Genomic DNA, 20,477 nt, shown 5'->3' with positions numbered 1-20,477 from the left:
CGGTGTGTAGGTCTACATTATGTATGTCTAGGTTAACAGACAAACAAACTCTATGTAGGTCTACATTATGTATGTCTAGGCTAACAGACAAACACACTATATGTAGGTCTACATTATGTATGTCTAGGCTAACAGACAAACAAAACAGCAATATAAAAACATTGTCATGCCCAACAAAATTTTGAATTGTCATGCCAGACAGAGGTTTGAATTGTCATGCCTGGCAGAAGTTTGAATTGTCATGCCTGGCAGAAGTTTGAATTGTCATGCCAGACAGAAGTTTGAATTGTCATGCCAGACAGAAGTTTGAATTGTCATGCCAGGCAGAAATTTGAATTGTCATGCCAGACAGAAGTTTGAATTGTCATGCCAGGCAGATATTTGAATTGTCATGCCAGACAGAAGTTTGAATTGTCATGCCAGGCAGAAATTTGAATTGTCAGGCCAGGCAGAAGTTTGAATTGTCATGCCAGGCAGAGGTTTGAATTGTCATGCCAGGCAGAAGTTTGAATTGTCATGCCAGGCAGAAGTTTGAATTGTCATGCCCGACAGAAGCTTAAATGGTCATGCCAGACAGAGGTTTGAATTGTCATGCCAGGCAGAATTTGAAATGTCATGCCTGGCAGAAGCTTAAATTGTCATGCCTGGCAGAAGTTTGAATTGTCATGCCAGGCAGAAGTTTGAATTGTCATGCCAGACAGAAGTTTGAATTGTCATGCCAGGCAGAAATTTGAATTGTCATGCCAGACAGAAGTTTGAATTGTCATGCCAGGCAGAAGTTTGAATTGTCATGCCAGGCAGAGGTTTGAATTGTCATGCCAGGCAGAAGTTTGAATTGTCATGCCAGGCAGAAGTTTGAATTGTCATGCCCGACAGAGGCTTAAATGGTCATGCCAGACAGAGGTTTGAATTGTCATGCCAGGCAGAAATTTGAATTGTCATGCCTGGCAGAAGCTTAAATTGTCATGCCTGGTAGACATTTGAATTGTCATGCCAGACAGAGGTTTGAATTGTCATGCTTGGCAGAAGTTTGAATTGTCATGCCAGGCAGAAGTTTGAATTGTCATACCCGACAGAAGCTTAAATGGTCATGCCAGACAGAGGTTTGAATTGTCATGCCAGGCAGAAGTTTGAAATGTCATGCCTGGCAGAAGCTTAAATTGTCATGCCAGGCAGAAATTTGAATTGTCATGCCTGACAGAAGCTTAAATTGTCATGCCTGGCAGACATTTGAATTGTCATGCCAGATAGAGGTTTGAATTATCATGCTTGGCAGAAGTTTGAATTGTTATGCCAGACAGAAGTTTGATGAAACAAATAATAATGAAAAGATAGACATCATCAAGCGTACTTACAGTGTGAGGAGAGAGAGGGGAGGTGAGCTTACTGTCCAAGAAGAGAATGAAACAGAAGGGTGTGAGTTCTGTGGTTGACAGCAACTAGATGTACTGAGGGGCTGAAAGGTGCTGCAGAGCTGGCTTCCTGTCTTCATGATGTCTCTTCCTGGCAACCAACACGTCAGTGAAGGGCTTTAAGAAAGGTGTGAACATCTTCATGAGGAGAGAGAGAGAGACTTTACAAGAAATGTCTGTCTTATATGTCATAGGCTACTTGTATTTCTTCATTGGTGGCTACAATATGGAGAGTGGATAGATGGGTTCCTCCTGAGAGGTTTGAGAAACACTAGTGCTGGTGGTTGTGGTGTTCATTCCCCAAACATGTTGCGAAAACTGTATTTGGTTTTTATAACACCGTTATTCATAGCCTTTCTGAATAATGACATTACATTAATAATGACACTACATATGATTTAATTAAACTGTATTTTATTATGAATTAATACAACTGATTGACATATTAAAACAGTAAGTAATGTAGCAGGTCTGACTAGCCTTTAGCCTAGACACTCATTGGCTACGTGGTTCAATGGCGCCGTCATGTGTTCAATAGGCAGAAATAACATCAAAGTGGAAATAGTCATGAATCAACGTATTAATAATTCATTCATGTATTTATTGTCTTTATTGTCAATTTTTTTTAAATTATTTACTACATGATGCTGATATGATGTTTATCCTGTATTGACACTGAACCACACTGTAAAAACTGCAAATGTAAAAATCTTTGATGTATCTAAATATGTAATAATGATTTTTTTAAATAATAAAACAAGCAATATCATGACACTGAAAAATACGGTATTACGTAATATAAAATGTGGAATAATGTCTGACAGCAATAAAAAGTAAATCATCATTAAACACAGAAACTTGGTCCAGGTCTCCCGAGTGGCGCGGTGGTCTAAGGCACTGCATCACAGTTACTAGTTGTGCAGCTAGAGATCCTGGTTCGAGTCCAGACTCTGTTGCAGCCGGCCACGACCGGGAGACCCAGCCGGCGGTGGGTAATTGGCCCAGCGTGTTCCAGGTTAGGGGAGAGTTTAGTCGGCAAGTATGTCCTTAGACTATATATGGACAACAGGCTACATTAGACTATATATAGATAACATGCTACATTAGACTATATATGGATAACAGGCGACATTAGACTATATATGCATAACAGGCTACATTAGTCTATATATGGACAACAGGCTACATTAGACTATATATGGATAACAGGCTACATTAGACTATATATGGATAACAGGCTGCATTAGACTATACATGGATAACAGGCGACATTAGACTATATATGCATAACAGGCTACATTAGTCTATATATGGACAACAGGCTACATTAGACTATATATGGATAACAGGCTACATTAGACTATATATGCATAACAGGCTACATTAGACTATATATGGACAACAGGCTACATTAGACTATATATAGATAACAGGCTACATTAGACTATATATGGACAACAGGCTACATTAGACTATATATGGACAACAGGCTACATTAGACTATATATAGATAACAGGCTACATTAGACTATATATGGACAACAGGCTACATTAGACTATATATGGATAACAGGCTACATTAGACTATATATGCATAACAGGCTACATTAGTCTATATATGTATAACAGGCTACATTAGACTATATATGGACAACAGGCTACATTAGACTATATATAGATAACAGGCTACATTAGACTATATATGGATAACAGGCTACATTAGACTATATATGGATAACAGACTACATTAGACTATATATAGATAACAGGCTACATTAGACTATATATGGATAACAGGCTACATTAGACTATATATAGATAACAGGCTACATTAGACTATATATGGATAACAGGCTACATTAGACTATATATGGATAACAGGCTACATTAGACTATATATGCATAACAGGCTACATTAGACTATATATGGATAACAGGCTACAATAAACTATATATGGATAACAGGCTACATTAGACTATATATGGATAACAGGATATTTTAATGTGTGTATACATACAGTATATAGTGTATAATATGTACTTTAATATCAGGTTTTAAAAGTGAGATTTTCATTGGACAGTTACTTTAAGGACCTGCTTCTGTTATTCTATTAAACCTCTCCAACGGCTTCTTATCCTTTGTGCTTTTTGTCCCTTCCTGCCTCCCGTCCAGGACTAGAACATCATGCAGTCCATGCATCTGTTCGACAACGTCATTTAGTGACACTCCCTGTGGGTGTGGCCTAACAGAAGGGAGACACATATTTACCCCCCACTGCCCCTGCCCCGAGCTCTATCCCAAAAACACTCACGGGCGTAAAAGGTATATATCCATGGGATCTCCACTCTCCCCTCCACCCCTAGGCCCTCTCTGTCCCCAAAGAGAGAGAACCTACCTGGGAAGGTCGGTCAACAGTTAGGGGGTCAAGGGCCACGCCATGTTGGAGACCATAGCACTCATTCTATATGACATCACATTCTCAATAAACAGTGACGTAATCTATTCTCTAACTACTAGTTGGACAAAATGGTGGACTGTTATTCTTATCAGGCAATAATCTCACTGCCTGGTCTGAACTTGTTAACTGTGAGATGTATTATTATCAATCATCGAACATTCCAGAATGTTCCATCTCTCAGTGTTCTGGAATGGAATGCCCTCGCTGACTGAATTACCCTCCACACTCCAAACATCCATGTTATGTCATATTATGTCTGTGTGTTTTAAAAATTATAATGAATAATAGTTAATGTAACTGGTTGTGTGTTTAGGTGCTGGACATTGCTCCTCCTGAAAGTGTCTGTGTATATTCTGTACAGACATGATGATGATGATGATGATGAAGATGAATAAACCACTATTGCTCTACAACCTAATGTAAATGTATTATTTGTAGTTACTGTATGCACGCCCGACTAGCATCACCACCCTGGACGGTTCCGACCTAGAATATGTGGACATCTATAAGTACCTAGGTGTCTGGCTAGACTGCAAACTCTCCTTCCAGACTCATATCAAACATCTCCAATCCAAAATCAAAGCAAGAATCGGCTTTCTATTCCGCAACAAAGCCTCCTTCACTCACGCCGCCAAACTTACCCTAGTAAAACTGACTATCCTACCGATCCTCGACTTCGGCGATGTCATCTACAAAATAGCTTCCAATACTCTACTCAGCAAACTGGATGCAGTTTATCACAGTGCCATTCGTTTTGTTACTAAAGCACCTTATACGACCCACCACTGCGACCTATATGCCCTAGTCGGCTGGCCCTCGCTACATGTTCGTCGTCAGACCCACTGGCTCCAGGTCATCTACAAGGCTATGCTAGGTAAAGTGCCGCCTTATCTCAGTTCACTGGTCACGATGGCTACACCCACCCGCAACACGCGCTCCAGCAGGTGTATCTCACTGATCATCCCTAAAGCCAAAACCTCATTTGGACGCCTTTCCTTCCAGTTCTCTGCTGCCTGCGACTGGAACGAATTGCAAAAATCTCTGAAGTTGGAGACTTTTATCTCCCTCAACAACTTTAAAAATCTGCTATCCGAGCAGCTAACCGATCGCTGCAGCTGTACATAGTCCATCTGTAAACTACCCACCCAATTTACCTACCTCACCCCCCATACTGCTTTTATTTATTTACTTTTCTGCTCTTTTGCACACCAGTATCTCTTCTTGCACATGATCATCTGATGATTTATCACTCCAGTGTTAATCTGCTAAATTGTAATTATTCGATTTATTGCCTACCTCATGCCTTTTGCACACATTGTATATAGATTCTCTTTTTTTTTTCTACCATGTTATTGACTTGTTTATTGTTTACTCCATGTGTAACTCTGTGTTGTCTGTTCACACTGCTATGCTTTATCTTGGCCAGGTCGCAGTTGCAAATGAGAACTTGTTCTCAACTAGCCTACCTGGTTAAATAAAGGTGAAATAAAAAAATAAAATAAAAAATAAAATAAAAAAGTACAAGAGGTGAGATGTTGAAAGATTTCCATTTTCTCTCCACTGAAGATACTGTTATAACAAGGTGAAAACAATGACAATGAAGTTTATTGTTAAAAGTATATTTTAAAAAATGTCACAACACAGTTTACAAAAAAAATATTTGATAAAAGCATTAAAAGCAGAACTCTTTCCTGGACATTGAAGCAAAATCATGTCATAACTTTGTCATAAAACAATTAAAACTATTTATAAACAAATCCAGCAACCTTCTACTATGTGTATCATCTAATAGTACAATATGAAGTAATAACATGTAATAGAAACACAATAACTATTGTTGTTAGACTTCATATACAGTCTCACAAGTTTGATGATTGTTTCAGAAACATAACATAAAAAAATAAATAGCCTTCTAAAATATAACTGGACCTTGAGGTTGGCTACTTCATAAATTCAAAGTTTTTGTCAAAAGTTATTGTAATCAGAAATATATATATTTTTAAATGTTTTACTTAAAAACAACTAAACTAAAACAATTCAAATATCAAGGTTCATTTCTTATTCATCATAGATTAAAAGGCATAACTGACCCTAGATCAGCGCTCCTACTCTGAGTGTGAATAGAGCAGTCCTGTGACTCAGTTTGTACAGCATGACTCACGGGTTCTATTCCTGCTGGGACTTCCCATATGAAGGATTTATGCACCCATGACTGTAATGACTGAGTGAATGACTTTGGTTAAAAGTACCTGCCAGATGGCGTTTATGAGGTTTATGGAGTATATTATATATATATATATATGGCATATATTATTACATACTGTTATAAACTGGGTAGTTTGGTTCCTGGAAGCTGACTGGCTGAAACAGCATTTCAGAAGTCTGTACTGTATATCAGACAAAATACCATGTGTATGACGCACAAAAACGTTACTGCTACTATAAACTGGTGATCAACGTAATTAGACGAGTACATAATCATTTTCTGTCATACCCATGGTATACGGTCTGATATACCACGCCTTTCAGCAAATCAGCATTCAGGGCTCGAACCACCCGGTTTATAATGGCCACTATTTCACACCCCCTCAGGCCTTATGTCACTTAGTAAAATATAAGGTTCCAGATATACAAGGTTTTTGTCAAACCTGGTGTGTTCAAGTCTTCTTGGTTCTGGGTTTGTTGTGTTCAGGTCCTCTTGGTTCTGGGTTTGTTGTGTTCAAGTCTTCTTGGTTTTGGGTTTGTTGTGTTCAGGTCTTCTTGGTTATGGTTTGTTGTGTTCAGTTCTTCTTGGTTCTGGGTTTGTTGTTTTCAGTTCTTCTCTGGTTTGGGGTTTATTGTGTTCATTTCTTCTTGGTTCTGTTGTTTTGAGTTCTTCTCTGGTTTGGGTTTTATTGTGTTCAGGTCTTCTTGGTTCTGGTTTTGTTGTTTTGAGTTCTTCTCTGGTTTGGGTTTTATTGTGTTCAGGTCTTCTTGGTTTTGGGTTTGTTGTGTTCAGGTCTTCTTGGTTTTGGGTTTGATGACTGTACTGTAGAGCACAGTGGGCTCCTCCTCAGCTGCTTGTGCTGCTGCGGGTCTGAAGAGAGAGAAACAGAAATGAAACAAAACCGGTGTACCATTTGGAATGCAGAGAGAACAGTTCATCAAAACAATCATCACATCACTCCCTCATTATAGTCATGTCATGGTAATTGTCTTGAGATGTCCATTGTTGGGTTGGTAGGAAATGACATCACTAGTGGTCACGGGGGTCAACTGTTTTGCGTATTGATGACATCTCCTGTCTACTCCTCCAATGATCACATGGCCGTAACTACATATGAGGACACCGACGTTCGAGCCTCGTTAACTTATTTCTAATTTGAAAATAGTAAGAATAGCCTAATACATATGCTGTACACAATAAAGAAAATGATTTACGCATCAACATCTAAATATTGCTCCCAGCGTTGATCAAAGCTCATATTCTTGATCTGACTAATCGCTCCTGCCTCTTTGTGAACAAGTGGAATCATTAACTGTGATTTGTTCGTTATGTTTTCCTGCTTCCCCTGGATCTGCCTCCCTGATTTGCTTTTTGCAGCACATTCACCATTCTCTCAAGTATCTAATTCCCCTTCTCGCGGCACAGGCCGAGGGCGACATGAAACTAAATACCCCAGCTCACAGGTTGCTCTGCTGACAGTATGTTTGCGAGATGCCGGACAAAAGGCACTTTTTTAAACTGTCCCGCTACTCCTGCTGTGTCTACAGACAACCCACAAACAACAAATCACTCTCAGAGAATGAGTGCACAACTGGTAAATAGTCTCTTATAGATACATTCTGTATGTCAGTCAGTCAGTCAGGTCGGGGGGATAGCTGCCGGCAGACACTTAATAAACTGCAGTAACATTGAAGGGGCCTGGTTAGTTTTACTTAGCCAGCTAGAAGGAAGAAGTAAGATGCTAATGTTAAATGGAGCCTACCTCAGCAGGAGCAAACCATACACTACTAAGTCCTTTACAAAGAGTAGGCTACTGAGACATACAGTGATGTGGTACTCAGTGGAGAAGCTGAGGCAGGCTGCAATGCAGGTGGAAGTAGAGGAGACAGAGAGAGAGAGGAAGCAAGCAGAGAGAGAAGTTTTTACAGTGGTTCCCAAACTTGGAGTCGTGGCCCATGTGGGGTCCCCTGAGAATCTGAACAAATCTAATCAAACACTTTAGGAACATAAAGAATATATGTTTCAATATGAACATCTCCACAGGACCTATCTTCCCTATATAGCTATATATATATAAAGATATGTTTCAATACAATATGAACACCTCCACAGCACCTATCTTCCCTATATAGCTATATATATATATAAAGATATGTTTAAATACAATATGAACATCTCCATAGGACCTATCTTCCCTATATAGCTATATATATATATATATATATATGTATATAAAGATATGTTTCAATACAATATGAACACCTCCACAGGACCTATCTTCCCTATATAGCTATATATATATAAAGATATGTTTCAATACAATATGAACATCTCCACAGCACCTATCTTCCCTATAGTCCTACATTATAATACTATGTAAAAATGTCACACGTTTCTGTTTCTTCTCTGATTAGTGTGTCAGTGTGAATCATTCCCATATTTCCTCCCTTTCAGGTGTATAACATTACAACTGAATAGCTGATAGGCTATCTCAGATGGACTGAGGTGAAATAACCTACAGCAGCCAAGGTGATAATGGACTGAGGTGAATGAACCTACAGCAGCCAAGATTGTAACGGCTTTCCTCCTCCTCTTCATCAGAAGAGGAGGAGCAGGGATCGAACCAAAATGCAGCTGAGTTTGAACACATAATTTATTAAAGAAAACACGAACTTGACTAAACTAACAAAAACAACAAACGGTGTAGACAGACCTAGACGACGAACTTACATAAAACAAGAAGAACGCACGAATAGGAAAAATAGGCTACACAAATGAACGAGGAACAAACAAACCGAAAACAGTCCCGCGTGGTGAACAGACACAGACACGGAAGACAATCACCCACAACGAACACTGTGAAAACACCTACCTAAATATGACTCTTAATTAGAGGAACGCCAAACACCTGCCTCTAATTAAGAGCCATACCAGGCAACCCATAAACCAACATAGAAACAGAAAACATAGAATGCCCACCCAAACTCAGGTCCTGACCAACTAAACATATAACAAACTAACAGAAATAGGTCAGGAACGTGACAAAGATGATAATGGCTGGGGTAATTTTTTTTTTTTTTTCTGTTTTCCAAATACCATTTAAAAGTGTTTTATTTGTGTAGAAATGCAGTAAATGAGATTCAACTTTCCAACCACCACCCCAACCACCCCATCCAGATTTGGTTGTGAAAAAACAAACTTCTCCTTTAATGCTGTGTGTTCTAGTATTGACTATGTTATTGTAATGGCAGAATATGCTCACTGGGTGGCAGAAATGGGGAGGTTGAATTTCACAGCAGTGTATTGGACATCTTGGTCCTGTTTCTGTGGTTGATGCAGATGGACGGTGGAGTACAGAGGCACTTCCTGTATTTTGGAGCGAGAGAAGTGGAAGCTGGCGTGGTGAACATCATCCTGGTCGTCTGTGGCTGCTGTCTGTGCTGCAGTAGAGGTCATGACCATGTTTGAGATGTTGTCATACACTGGACTAGTGTCTCCCTGATGGAGAGAGAGAACAGACAACATGAGGAGTGGAAATGTTCCACAAATACTACACAGTCATCACAGTCACCTTCTGATTCCAACAGACTCACCTGTCCATCATCTGCTGTGTCTCTTGTGTTGGAGGTGGATTTGGAGGCTTTTTTCCTGTTTTGTAAACAAATGAATTAATGAAGCTAATAATTAATTAGAGTGCTACATTTAAATAATCTACAACCAAAAAATATGCATTTTAACTTACCTGTACCACATGAGTCATAGAGACAGAGGATGAGAACCAGAACAACCACTATGATTCCTACAGCTACAGTCAGAACTGAGGTTTGTTTCCCTGTAATACATATGGATGATATGAGTAAATGGCATGATATAATAAACTAAAAATGAACTATAATACAGGACATTAATTCAATACTTGTTAAGTGACCTTATAACCCAATGTATAGTTATAAACTAAGGTGTAATAAGACAAAGTATAATGATTAAGATTTGATTGAAACATGTAGTTTTGTATTGAAGTATTGAAGATGTAACTTTACCTGCTACAATGATCATCAGAGCTGTAGAGTTCATAGATCCTCTTCCATTCTGGGCCTCACAGTAGTATTCTCCTCTGTCCTCAGAGCTGATGTTAGTGATGCTGTAACTCTGTTCCGATGCTTTTGGTGAGTTTACATTCTTCTTGTACCAGGTGTATTTGTCCACAGGTGGGTTGGCATCACTGCTGCAGGTCAGAGTCACTGAACTGCCCTCCACTATTTCACCAGAGGGACTGACTGACACTGAGGTGTTCTTTGGGCCATCTGGTGTTGAAGATGACAGAAAAAATAACAACTCATATAACATGTAAGACACCAAGAGATTATGTATATTAGTATAGATTAGTATATTACACTGACATGTAGAACCATGTATTACAGAGATGATGTAAATTAGTATAGATTAGTATATTACACTGACATGTAGAACCATGTATTACAGAGATGATGTAAATTAGTATTGATTAGTATATTATACTGACATGCAGAACCATGTATTACAGAGATGATGTCAATGACTTTCACTGTAGACATATCAACACCCAATGTACTCACATCTGACAGTGAGAGTCTCTTCTGGAGAGAGGATTCTCTCAAAGCCTTTTACAGCACAGGAGTAGTTCCCTGCATCCTTATTGCTGACTGGGTCTAGGATCAGACTGTTATAACTGGTGATTGGGTCTCGGATCTAACTGTTATAACTGGTGACTGGGTCTAGGATCAGACTGTTATAACTGGTGACTGGGTTGGTTAGACGTTGTCTGTTCTTGTACCAGATGTAGGTGGGGTTGAGACCGACTGTACATTGGGTTCTACATCTCAGTGTGACTCTCTCCCCCTCTGACACAGACGTAGGATCCATCTCCAACAGGATATCTAAGAGGAAACATCAGTCATATTTGACTCCAGACAGACTTGTCATGTGATTAGACTTGTTCTATTACAGTACTAACTGTAGGTGCAGTATTACCTGTGACAGTCAACATCACACCAGGAAGGCCAGAAAATCTCCCCTCATCTGTTGTTAGTAATCTGAATTTGTATTCAGCCGAGTCCTTCTCTGTCAGGTGTGTTATTGTCATGATGTGGTGGTTCTCTGTGTTCCTATTGTACTCCACACGACCTGCATACTCTGGATATGAACTGAGATCTACAGTGCGTTTCTGTGTAAACCAGAATGAACCTTGTTCTATATAACTTGTGGGATGAGTGTAAGAGCAGGATATGTCCACTGTGGAGCCCTTCAAGACACAGATTCTCCTCTTGGTGTAAGTCACCCTCCAGCAGTTTGAACTATGAACACCTGAAACATGATGAAGATATCAGTTAGTTTTGAACTATTTCTGTTTACTTTTGCTGTCGTAAACTACTTGACCATTTTCAGTATTTTGTAAATTAATATCCACTTTAGCTGTTATTTGGTATTGTGAAATTATAACTAAATTAATCTACACTCACACACTGCAGGAGAGTGGAGATCCTCATGGCCTTTTACAGCACAGGAGTAGCTGCCTGCATCCTTACTGTAGACATAGTAATTGTATATAGGGGAAGTCCTCTCATGTAGATATTGTCTGTTCTTGTACCAGATGTAGGTGGGGTTACCAGGCAGGCTGCAGGTGGTTCTACAGGTCAGTGTTTTCTCGTTCCGTTGTCCTGTCACCTCCACATGCAGTTCTGAATAGAGAGGTTATGAAAACAACAACAGAGTAAGTCTGTCAGTTTCCACCATGTCACTGTTCTCATAGAACATTTAATACATAACTAAGATGGTACAGTACTATACTATATATGAAACATTACAGTACCAGTGACAGAGAGAGTGACTCCACGTTGGGCAGTTTTCCAATCTGACTTGTCTGTTTTATAGAAGAAGTAATATGTTGCTATGTCACTCTGTCTCAGGTCTGTGATTCTCAGGGTAGAGTCCTTCACTGTTGTCCGATGGTACTCCACACGACCCTCATTATTAGATTGGATTTCAACAAATCGCCCCGCACCACTATTCCAATAACACCATCCAATTGTTGTGACTGTATGACCTCTGGGATATGTGTAAGAGCAGGACAGATCCACTGTTGACCCCTTCAAGGCACAGATACTCTGAGTGGTGTAAGTCACACTCCAGCCATTCTGACCCAGTACCACTGAAACACAGTTAGACATCAGAAGCACATTACATTAAGCATAAACCTATTGGTTCACACTGGCAGTAGGGTTTGTCCACACATTGTTGCCATACTGTATTTGCTGAATTGAGTGTGAATGGAAACCACAGATAAGCATCACTCAGTGAAGTGTGAAAGACAACTATTTAAAGTGAAGTGGAGATGCCTAACAGAACACACCAGAATAACATGCTGATTCTTATCCTTTTAGAAATGTCTGTATATTGATAAACAGAGCAACTAAAATATAAGAATGAGACCATACCTGCTACAGACCAGAGAAAGACCACCAACACACTTCCTGCTGTTCTCAAGGCCATTGTTGCATCTCCCACCCTGCAGTCTTAGAAACATAAACAACAACTCACTCTATAGCTGGTGAATAACTCCACCTGATACATTGAAGTAGAAACTGTAAATGGGGTACAGGGCCTCATTACTGAAAATGAACCAGGCTCATATTGTGTTGTGTTGTATTGTGCTATATGGTTGTCTATGTGAATACTGTCTGTCTGTAAGTCTATTGCACTATGTATGTAATGTGTGTGATGTGTTGCATGTCTGTCTACATCTGTCTATTTAACCTGACATGATGTATGATGCAAAAATCATTTCCTAATGCATACAATAGTCATCACCATCATCATCATCGTCATCACCACCATCATCACCATCATCATCATCAATAACAACAACAATCACTTATTGAACAGATGTGTAGTACTGTAAACACACATTTCTGCATTGATTGTTCTGAAGCTGTTTTATTCTCAGAACCCCAAATATAGGAGAATAAATGTTCAATCCTCTACGGTCCGTCAAGCTGTACAGCAGCCTAAAGACTGACCACCAGGCTCAATGACAGCTCCTATCACCAAGCTGTGAGGCTAAACAGCAAGTGACTCACACACATACACACACACAAGCGCACACATTCACACGCACACAGTCTTGTAAAACGAACCTTGTGGGGACACAAAATTCAGTCCCATTCACAATCCTATTTTCCTTTACCTTAACCCCAAAACCTATTAACCCTAACCCGAACCCTAGCTCCAAACCCTAAACGTAATTCTAACCCTAACACTGATTCTAACTGGTTTAGTATTATATTTAATATTGAATTTTATTATACCATGCACTTTAACCTAGCACTTATTTTTTGAGCACTTAATCCTTTCATCTCTTGGTGTCACGCCCTGACCATAGAGAGCTGTTTATTCTGTATGTTGGTTGGTGACTAGGGTGGGTCATCTATGTGATTAATGATTTATGTTGGCCGGGTATGGTTTCCAATCAGAGACAGCTGTTTAACGTTGTCTCTGATTGGGGATCATATTTAGGCAGCCATTTCCTCATTGTGTTTTGTGGGATCTTGTCTACAGATAGTTTCCTGTGTGCACACCAGTAGCGTCACGGTTTGCGTGTTCTTTATTGGTTTGTTTGGTGAGTTTCAATTTATTAAAAGATGTGGAACTCTACGCACGCTGCGCCGTGGTCCAATCATTACGACGATCGTGACACTTGGGGGGGATAATTTATTTAATTAATCCAGTTTGCATGTTTTATTATGATTTTATTATAACATTTGTTTTAAACTTAAACCTTTTAAACCTCAGCACTTAATCAATAAGTTTTTGAACTTTTGCCTGTCATGTTCTCCCACCCTCTCTAGACCGGTTGGATGTACAATATAGAAACGGGGCAGAAAGTTGCAATAGGCCCAAATAACCCAAGGGTTGATACCAGAATAAACAGAAACCCTCTTAAACCTGACACTGATTCTAACCTTAACCCTAAACCCCCTAGAAATAGCATTTGACCTTGTGGGGACCAACAAAATGTCCCCAGTTGGTTAAATGTTTGTTGGTTTACTATTCCTGTGGGGAAACTAAATAAACAAAATAATGTGGACACCTCCTCAAATGAGTGGATTCAGCTGTTAAGCCACAGCCGTTGCTGACTGGTGTATAACATCGAGCACACAGCCATGCGATCTCCATGGACAAACATTGTCAGTAGAATGGCCTTACTGAAGACTTCAGTGACTTTCAACGTGGCACCGTCAAAGGATGACACCTTTCCAGTTTGACAAATTTCTGCCCTTCTAGAACAGGGTTAACATGGCGGATCAGCCGGACACAAGCCTAAGATCACCATTCACCATGACAGGAGAACACTACCAGAACCAAAAAATAGTGCCAACTGTAAAGTCATGGTTCGGGCCCTTTAGTTCCAGTGAAAGAAAATCTTAACGATACAGCATACAATGACATTCTAGATGATTCTGTGCTTCCAAGTTTGAGGCAACAGTTTGGGGAAGGCCCTTTCCTGTTTCAGCATGACAATTTCCCCGTGGATAAAGCGAGGTCCATACAGAAATGGTTTGTCGAGATCGGTGTGGAAGAACTGACAGAGCCCTGACCTCAACCACATTGAACACCTATGGGATGAATTGGAACTTCAACTGCAAGCCAAGCCTAATCGCCCAACATCAGTGCACAACATCACTAATGCTCTTGTGGCTGAATGGAAGCAAGTCCAAGCAGCAATGTTCCAACATCTAGTGGAAAGCCTTCCCAAACATGTAGGCTGTTATAGCAGGGACAAACTCCATATTAATGCCTATGATTTTTGAATGATTTGTTTGATGAGCAGGTGTCCACATACTTTTGGTCATGTAGTGTAGGTACCTGCATCTGTAGTGAAGTCCCATAAGACCCATGGAGTCTGTATCAAAGTCTAGAGAGCTGGTTGTTATGGATGTAGAAAAGTTCAAACACACATCCTACACAGTATAGATGTCAACCCTACTCCCTATCAGTCTGGTCCTAAAGGGCCCTCAGCTAAGTCAACTGTGTCACACACAGACACACACACAGGCCCACATGTACACACACACACCACATACACATACACACACTGCACTGCTACAATGTTTGTTTGCAAGTCTTTTTTACCCTGGTAAATCTCTCATCACTATGTAGATAAACACTCCTACACTGAGACACTTTATAAATACTGGCCCTAAAACACAGCTCAAAACTGAACAAGTAGAATTATACATTACCCTCAATTATATGACTAATGACTAAAAACAAATAACCCCAAACTATATTTCAAGATGTTGACAATTGTACTTACAGAGTGAAGTGAAGGGGAGAGGTCTTGTACAGTGAGTCAGTTAGTGTGAGTGCTGTGGTTGACACACATTTAACTGCCCTTATCCTTCCTCTTTAAGACATTAACATGCATGATGACTAGATCAGCATGTCAGAAAAGGGATGTTACTGTATTTCAACAGAAATTGTGCAACAGACTGCATATCTATATGTACTTTTCTTCATTTGAGGAGTGGGACTACATTTTTAAAAATAGCTAAATGTGTCATGTTTTCAATGTGATATTTTGACTACACAGAGAACCATTTAAACAACGTGTCGACTACAGAGGGCTTGGTGTGGTTGCTAGGTGATTTCTGACACACCTGCAAGCCCTCTATACTATTTAGAATGTTAACAATTTCTTATAATGTGTTGCCTTGTCCTTCTGAGTTCTGTATATACAGGTCAAAGTTCCATGAGGTCATTCAATTAGAACCCATTCCATTTAAACACCCATGACCATCACTCTTCATCAGCTGTATCAAAGTGGTATTGAAGGTTCCAGTGTTCTAGACTAGAGCTCTCCCTACTGGCATCTCAACATTACTGCAGTGTTCTAGACTAGAGCTCTCCCTATTGGCATCTCAACATTACTGCAGTGTTCTAGACTAGAGTTCTCCCTACTGGCATCTCAACATTACTGCAGTGTTCTAGACTAGAGTTCTCCCTACTGGCATCTCAACATTACTGCAGTGTTCTAGACTAGAGCTCTCCCTTCTGGCATCTCAACATTACTGCAGTGTTCTAGACTAGAGGTCCACCTAGTGGCATCTCAACATTACTGCACCATCCTAATAATAATGTCCTCATTAATGATGGATTAATAACAACATTACAAACTGACAATACATCAGATAGAATGGTGAAAACCATCCCTGGCCACTTGACAATGCAACAGTTAAGCACACAAACACTATAAACGAACTCCTTCACGGAGCCGTCACTGTGCACTGCCACTTTAAGAGAACAGCAGCATTCAGGAAGAGGGAATCAAGACGGCTCTTCCAGCTGTTAGGAGCTCTCGATTGGCGCTGCGGTTATGACGCTTTGTGTAACTCCACAAAAGTCTTGTTTGGTTTCAACTTGCTTAGTTTATAACATTTCTAAGTGTGATCGCCTTTGTTATTGCGCAACGCCTGACAAGTTGGAAGCGTTCTGGCCTCTGATCTCATCGATTACTAGCAACATTGTTGCAAGCTTTTGTCAAACGAACAACCAAGGATTGTGTCGGACGGACAAATACACGTTCAAGCCTGGACACAACAGCTAAGTCCATCTCTCTTTCTATCTCCTTCTTCAGTGAAATATGTTCTCTCTTAGTGCTGCTCTCTCTTCATGTTCAGAGCCTTCAGTAAACTAATAATGCACTGTAGGACTGTTTGACATGTTAGTTAAAGGGAGGTTGCGTGAGTGTTTTGAACTTTATTGATTTTGTGTGGGACAACTGACATTTTGACATTTAAAGGCATTTTTGTCTATGAACACACCTACACACACCCATTCATACCCCCTCCCCCCTCCACTTGGAGGTAATACAGAATATTGCAAATTGTGAGCGCTGCGTGTAACAAATCCGGTATCAGGATAAATAAAAGCAAGGTCTGCTAACTTTATTTAATTACGTTTAATTAACGCAAACAATAAATGGCAAATGCAATTTTCGTATATACGTGTTCGCTGTATCACCGCGCAGGGTAAAACAGGGAACTGGCAGGAAGTACGTAAACAGCTGTTCTTATACCGTGATGACGTAGATCCAACGCGTCTGTTGGCCTATCACAGTAGAGGCTGAGCGTGGTTTAAACTTTGCTCAGCCTATGCTGGCACTCGGACTTGTCCAAGTCCCTTAGTGCTCTCCTCTGTCCGCATCTGGTTGTTGGGTAGATTAGATCCGTCTTGTGTCTCCCCCGATTCTACACTCAAACAGTCCCTTATTTGGTATTGATCAGTGCCCTAACCTCCCTGGTTGGCCTAGAGATATGCACCCCTCCCCTCTCCAGATTGACCACAGCTTTTATGGCCTGTCACTCTATGTTGGTCAGTCTTTACACACATCTGCATTGTTTGTGTGTGTGTGTGTAACAAAACAATATTAATCTTCATACAATATGGTAGCAGGCTATAGTGCATAAACATAAATCCTAACAAAATTCTCTAACTTTTATGACTCCGTTCTTTCTTGTCCATTGTTTCTAGGAAGTTGCCTTTGAATTGCTTTGCCATTAATCTTGTATGAGTTATTACTGGTTAGGTTACCCCTGTGCTGTGACTTGTCTTCTCCTTTCTCCCCACTGGCTATCTGGCCAACAGGCTAACCTATAGTCAGTCTCTTCTGCTAATGTGTCTGGTAGTGGTTCTCTATCTATCCTACTCTTTTCAGTTCAGCAGGTTAATACCTGTCTGGTACCTGTCTGGTAGTGGTTCTCTATCTATCCTACTCTTTTCAGTTCAACAGGTTAATACCTGTCTGGTAGTGGTTCTCTATCTATCCTACTCTTTTCAGTTCTAAAGGGTTAATACCTGTCTGGTAGTGGTTCTCTATCTATCCTACTCTTTTCAGTTCTAAAGGGTTAATACCTGTCTGGTACTGGTTCTCTATCTATTCTACTCTTTTCAGTTCTAAAGGGTTAATACCTGTCTGGTAGTGGTTCTCTATCTATTCTACTCTTTTCAGTTCAGCAGGTTAATACCTGTCTGGTAGTGGTTCTCTATCTATTCTACTCTTTTCAGTTCAGCAGGTTAATACCTGTCTGGTAGTGGTTCTCTATCTATCCTACTCTTTTCAGTTCAGCAGGTTAATACCTGTCTGGTAGTGGTTCTCTATCTATCCTACTCTTTTCAGTTCAGCAGGTTAATACCTGTCTGGTAGTGGTTCTCTATCTGTCCTACTCTTTTCAGTTCAGCAGGTTAATACCTGTCTGGTAGTGGTTCTCTATCTATTCTACTCTTTTCAGTTCAGCAGGTTAATACCTGTCTGGTAGTGGTTCTCTATCTATTCTACTCTTTTCAGTTCAGCAGGTTAATACCTGTCTGGTAGTGGTTCTCTATCTATCCTACTCTTTTCAGTTCAGCAGGTTAATACCTGTCTGGTAGTGGTTCTCTATCTGTCCTACTCTTTTCAGTTCAGCAGGTTAATACCTGTCTGGTACTGGTTCTCTATCTATCCTACTCTTTTCAGTTCAGCAGGTTAATACCTGTCTGGTAGTGGTTCTCTATCTATCCTACTCTTTTCAGTTCAGCAGGTTAATACCTGTCTGGTAGTGGTTCTCTATCTATCCTACTCTTTTCAGTTCAGCAGGTTAATACCTGTCTGGTAGTGGTTCTCTATCTATCCTACTCTTTTCAGTTCAGCAGGTTAATACCTGTCTGGTAGTGGTTCTCTATCTATCCTACTCTTTTCAGTTCAGCAGGTTAATACCTGTCTGGTAGTGGTTCTCTATCTATCCTACTCTTTTCAGTTCAGCAGGTTAATACCTGTCTGGTAGTGGTTCTCTATCTATCCTACTCTTTTCAGTTCAGCAGGTTAATACCTGTCTGGTAGTGGTTCTCTATCTATCCTACTCTTTTCAGTTCAGCAGGTTAATAACTGTCTGGTAGTGGTTCTCTATCTATCCTACTCTTTTCAGTTCTAAAGGGTTAATACCTGTCTGGTAGTGGTTCTCTATCTATCCTACTCTTTTCAGTTCTAAAGGGTTAATACCTGTCTGGTAGTGGTTCTCTATCTATCCTACTCTTTTCAGTTCAGCAGGTTAATACCTGTCTGGTAGTGGTTCTCTATCTATCCTACTCTTTTCAGTTCAGCAGGTTAATACCTGTCTGGTACTGGTTCTCTATCTATCCTACTCTTTTCAGTTCAACAGGGTTAATACCTGTCTGGTAGTGGTTCTCTATCTATCCTACACTTTTCAGTTCAGCAGGTTAATACCTGTCTGGTAGTGGTTCTCTATCTATCCTACTCTTTTCAGTTCAGCAGGTTAATACCTGTCTGGTAGTGGTACTCTATCTATTCTACTCTTTTCAGTTCAGCAGGTTAATACCTGTCTGGTAGTGGTTCTCTATCTATCCTACTCTTTTCAGTTCAGCAGGTTAATACCTGTCTGGTAGTGGTTCTCTATCTATCCTACTCTTTTCAGTTCAGCAGGTTAATACCTGTCTGGTAGTGGTTCTCTATCTATTCTACTCTTTTCAGTTCAGCAGGTTAATACCTGTCTGGTAGTGGTTCTCTATCTATCCTACTCTTTTCAGTTCAGCAGGTTAATACCTGTCTGGTAGTGGTTCTCTATCTATCCTACTCTTTTCAGTTCAACAGGGTTAATACCTGTCTGGTAGTGGTTCTCTATCTATCCTACTCTTTTCAGTTCAGCAGGTTAATACCTGTCTGGTAGTGGTTCTCTATCTATCCTACTCTTTTCAGTTCAACAGGGTTAATACCTGTCTGGTAGTGGTTCTCTATCTATCCTACTCTTTTCAGTTCAGCAGGTTAATACCTGTCTGGTAGTGGTTCTCTATCTATCCTACTCTTTTCAGTTCAGCAGGTTAATACCTGTCTGGTAGTGGTTTTCTATCTATCCTACTCTTTTCAGTTCAACAGGGTTAATACCTGTCTGGTAGTGGTTCTCTATCTATCCTACTCTTTTCAGTTCAGCAGGTTAATACCTGTCTGGTAGTGGTTCTCTATCTATCCTACTCTTTTCAGTTCAACAGGGTTAATACCTGTCTGGTAGTGGTTCTCTATCTATCCTACTCTTTTCAGTTCAGCAGGTTAATACCTGTCTGGTAGTGGTTCTCTATCTATCCTACTCTTTTCAGTTCAGCAGGTTAATACCTGTCTGGTAGTGGTTCTCTATCTATCCTACTCTTTTCAGTTCAGCAGGTTAATACCTGTCTGGTAGTGGTTCTCTATCTATTCTACTCTTTTCAGTTCTAAAGGGTTAATACCTGTCTGGTAGTGGTTCTCGATCTATCCTACTCTTTTCAGTTCAGCAGGTTAATACCTGTCTGGTAGTGGTTCTCTATCTATCCTACTCT

At 40.1% G+C, this 20,477-nt stretch overlaps 1 protein-coding gene across 2 annotated transcripts; it reads right to left on the bottom strand.

The window, feature by feature from the left end:
- Positions 1-5,458: 5,458 nt before the first annotated feature.
- On the bottom strand, positions 5,459-12,663 carry LOC139568068 (uncharacterized). 2 transcript variants are annotated; one of them, XR_011673504.1, is made up of 9 exons: positions 12,551-12,663; positions 11,926-12,264; positions 11,576-11,794; positions 11,088-11,420; positions 10,673-10,993; positions 10,118-10,381; positions 9,820-9,909; positions 9,671-9,725; positions 9,509-9,575 (listed from the first exon to the last, which is right to left on the bottom strand). XR_011673504.1 is itself a non-coding variant. In XM_071389762.1 (6 exons), exons 3-6 carry the CDS (start codon positions 9,828-9,830, stop codon positions 6,866-6,868), a joined length of 384 nt encoding a protein of 127 aa, XP_071245863.1. In that variant the 5' UTR covers positions 9,831-9,909; positions 10,118-10,381; positions 10,673-10,809; the 3' UTR covers positions 5,459-6,865. The 2 variants fall into 2 exon arrangements, 1 of the variants encoding a protein (XP_071245863.1); XM_071389762.1 differs by lacking the exons at positions 11,088-11,420; positions 11,576-11,794; positions 11,926-12,264; positions 12,551-12,663 and adding an exon at positions 5,459-6,947 and having other exon boundaries at positions 9,340-9,575; positions 10,673-10,809.
- Positions 12,664-20,477: the final 7,814 nt, after the last annotated feature.

The sequence above is a fragment of the Salvelinus alpinus genome, chromosome 2, assembly GCF_045679555.1.
Source record: "Salvelinus alpinus chromosome 2, SLU_Salpinus.1, whole genome shotgun sequence".
NCBI lineage: Eukaryota > Metazoa > Chordata > Actinopteri > Salmoniformes > Salmonidae > Salvelinus > Salvelinus alpinus.
The sequence above is the reverse complement of the archived record's forward strand: the minus strand, read 5'-3'. Positions and strand labels throughout refer to the sequence as shown.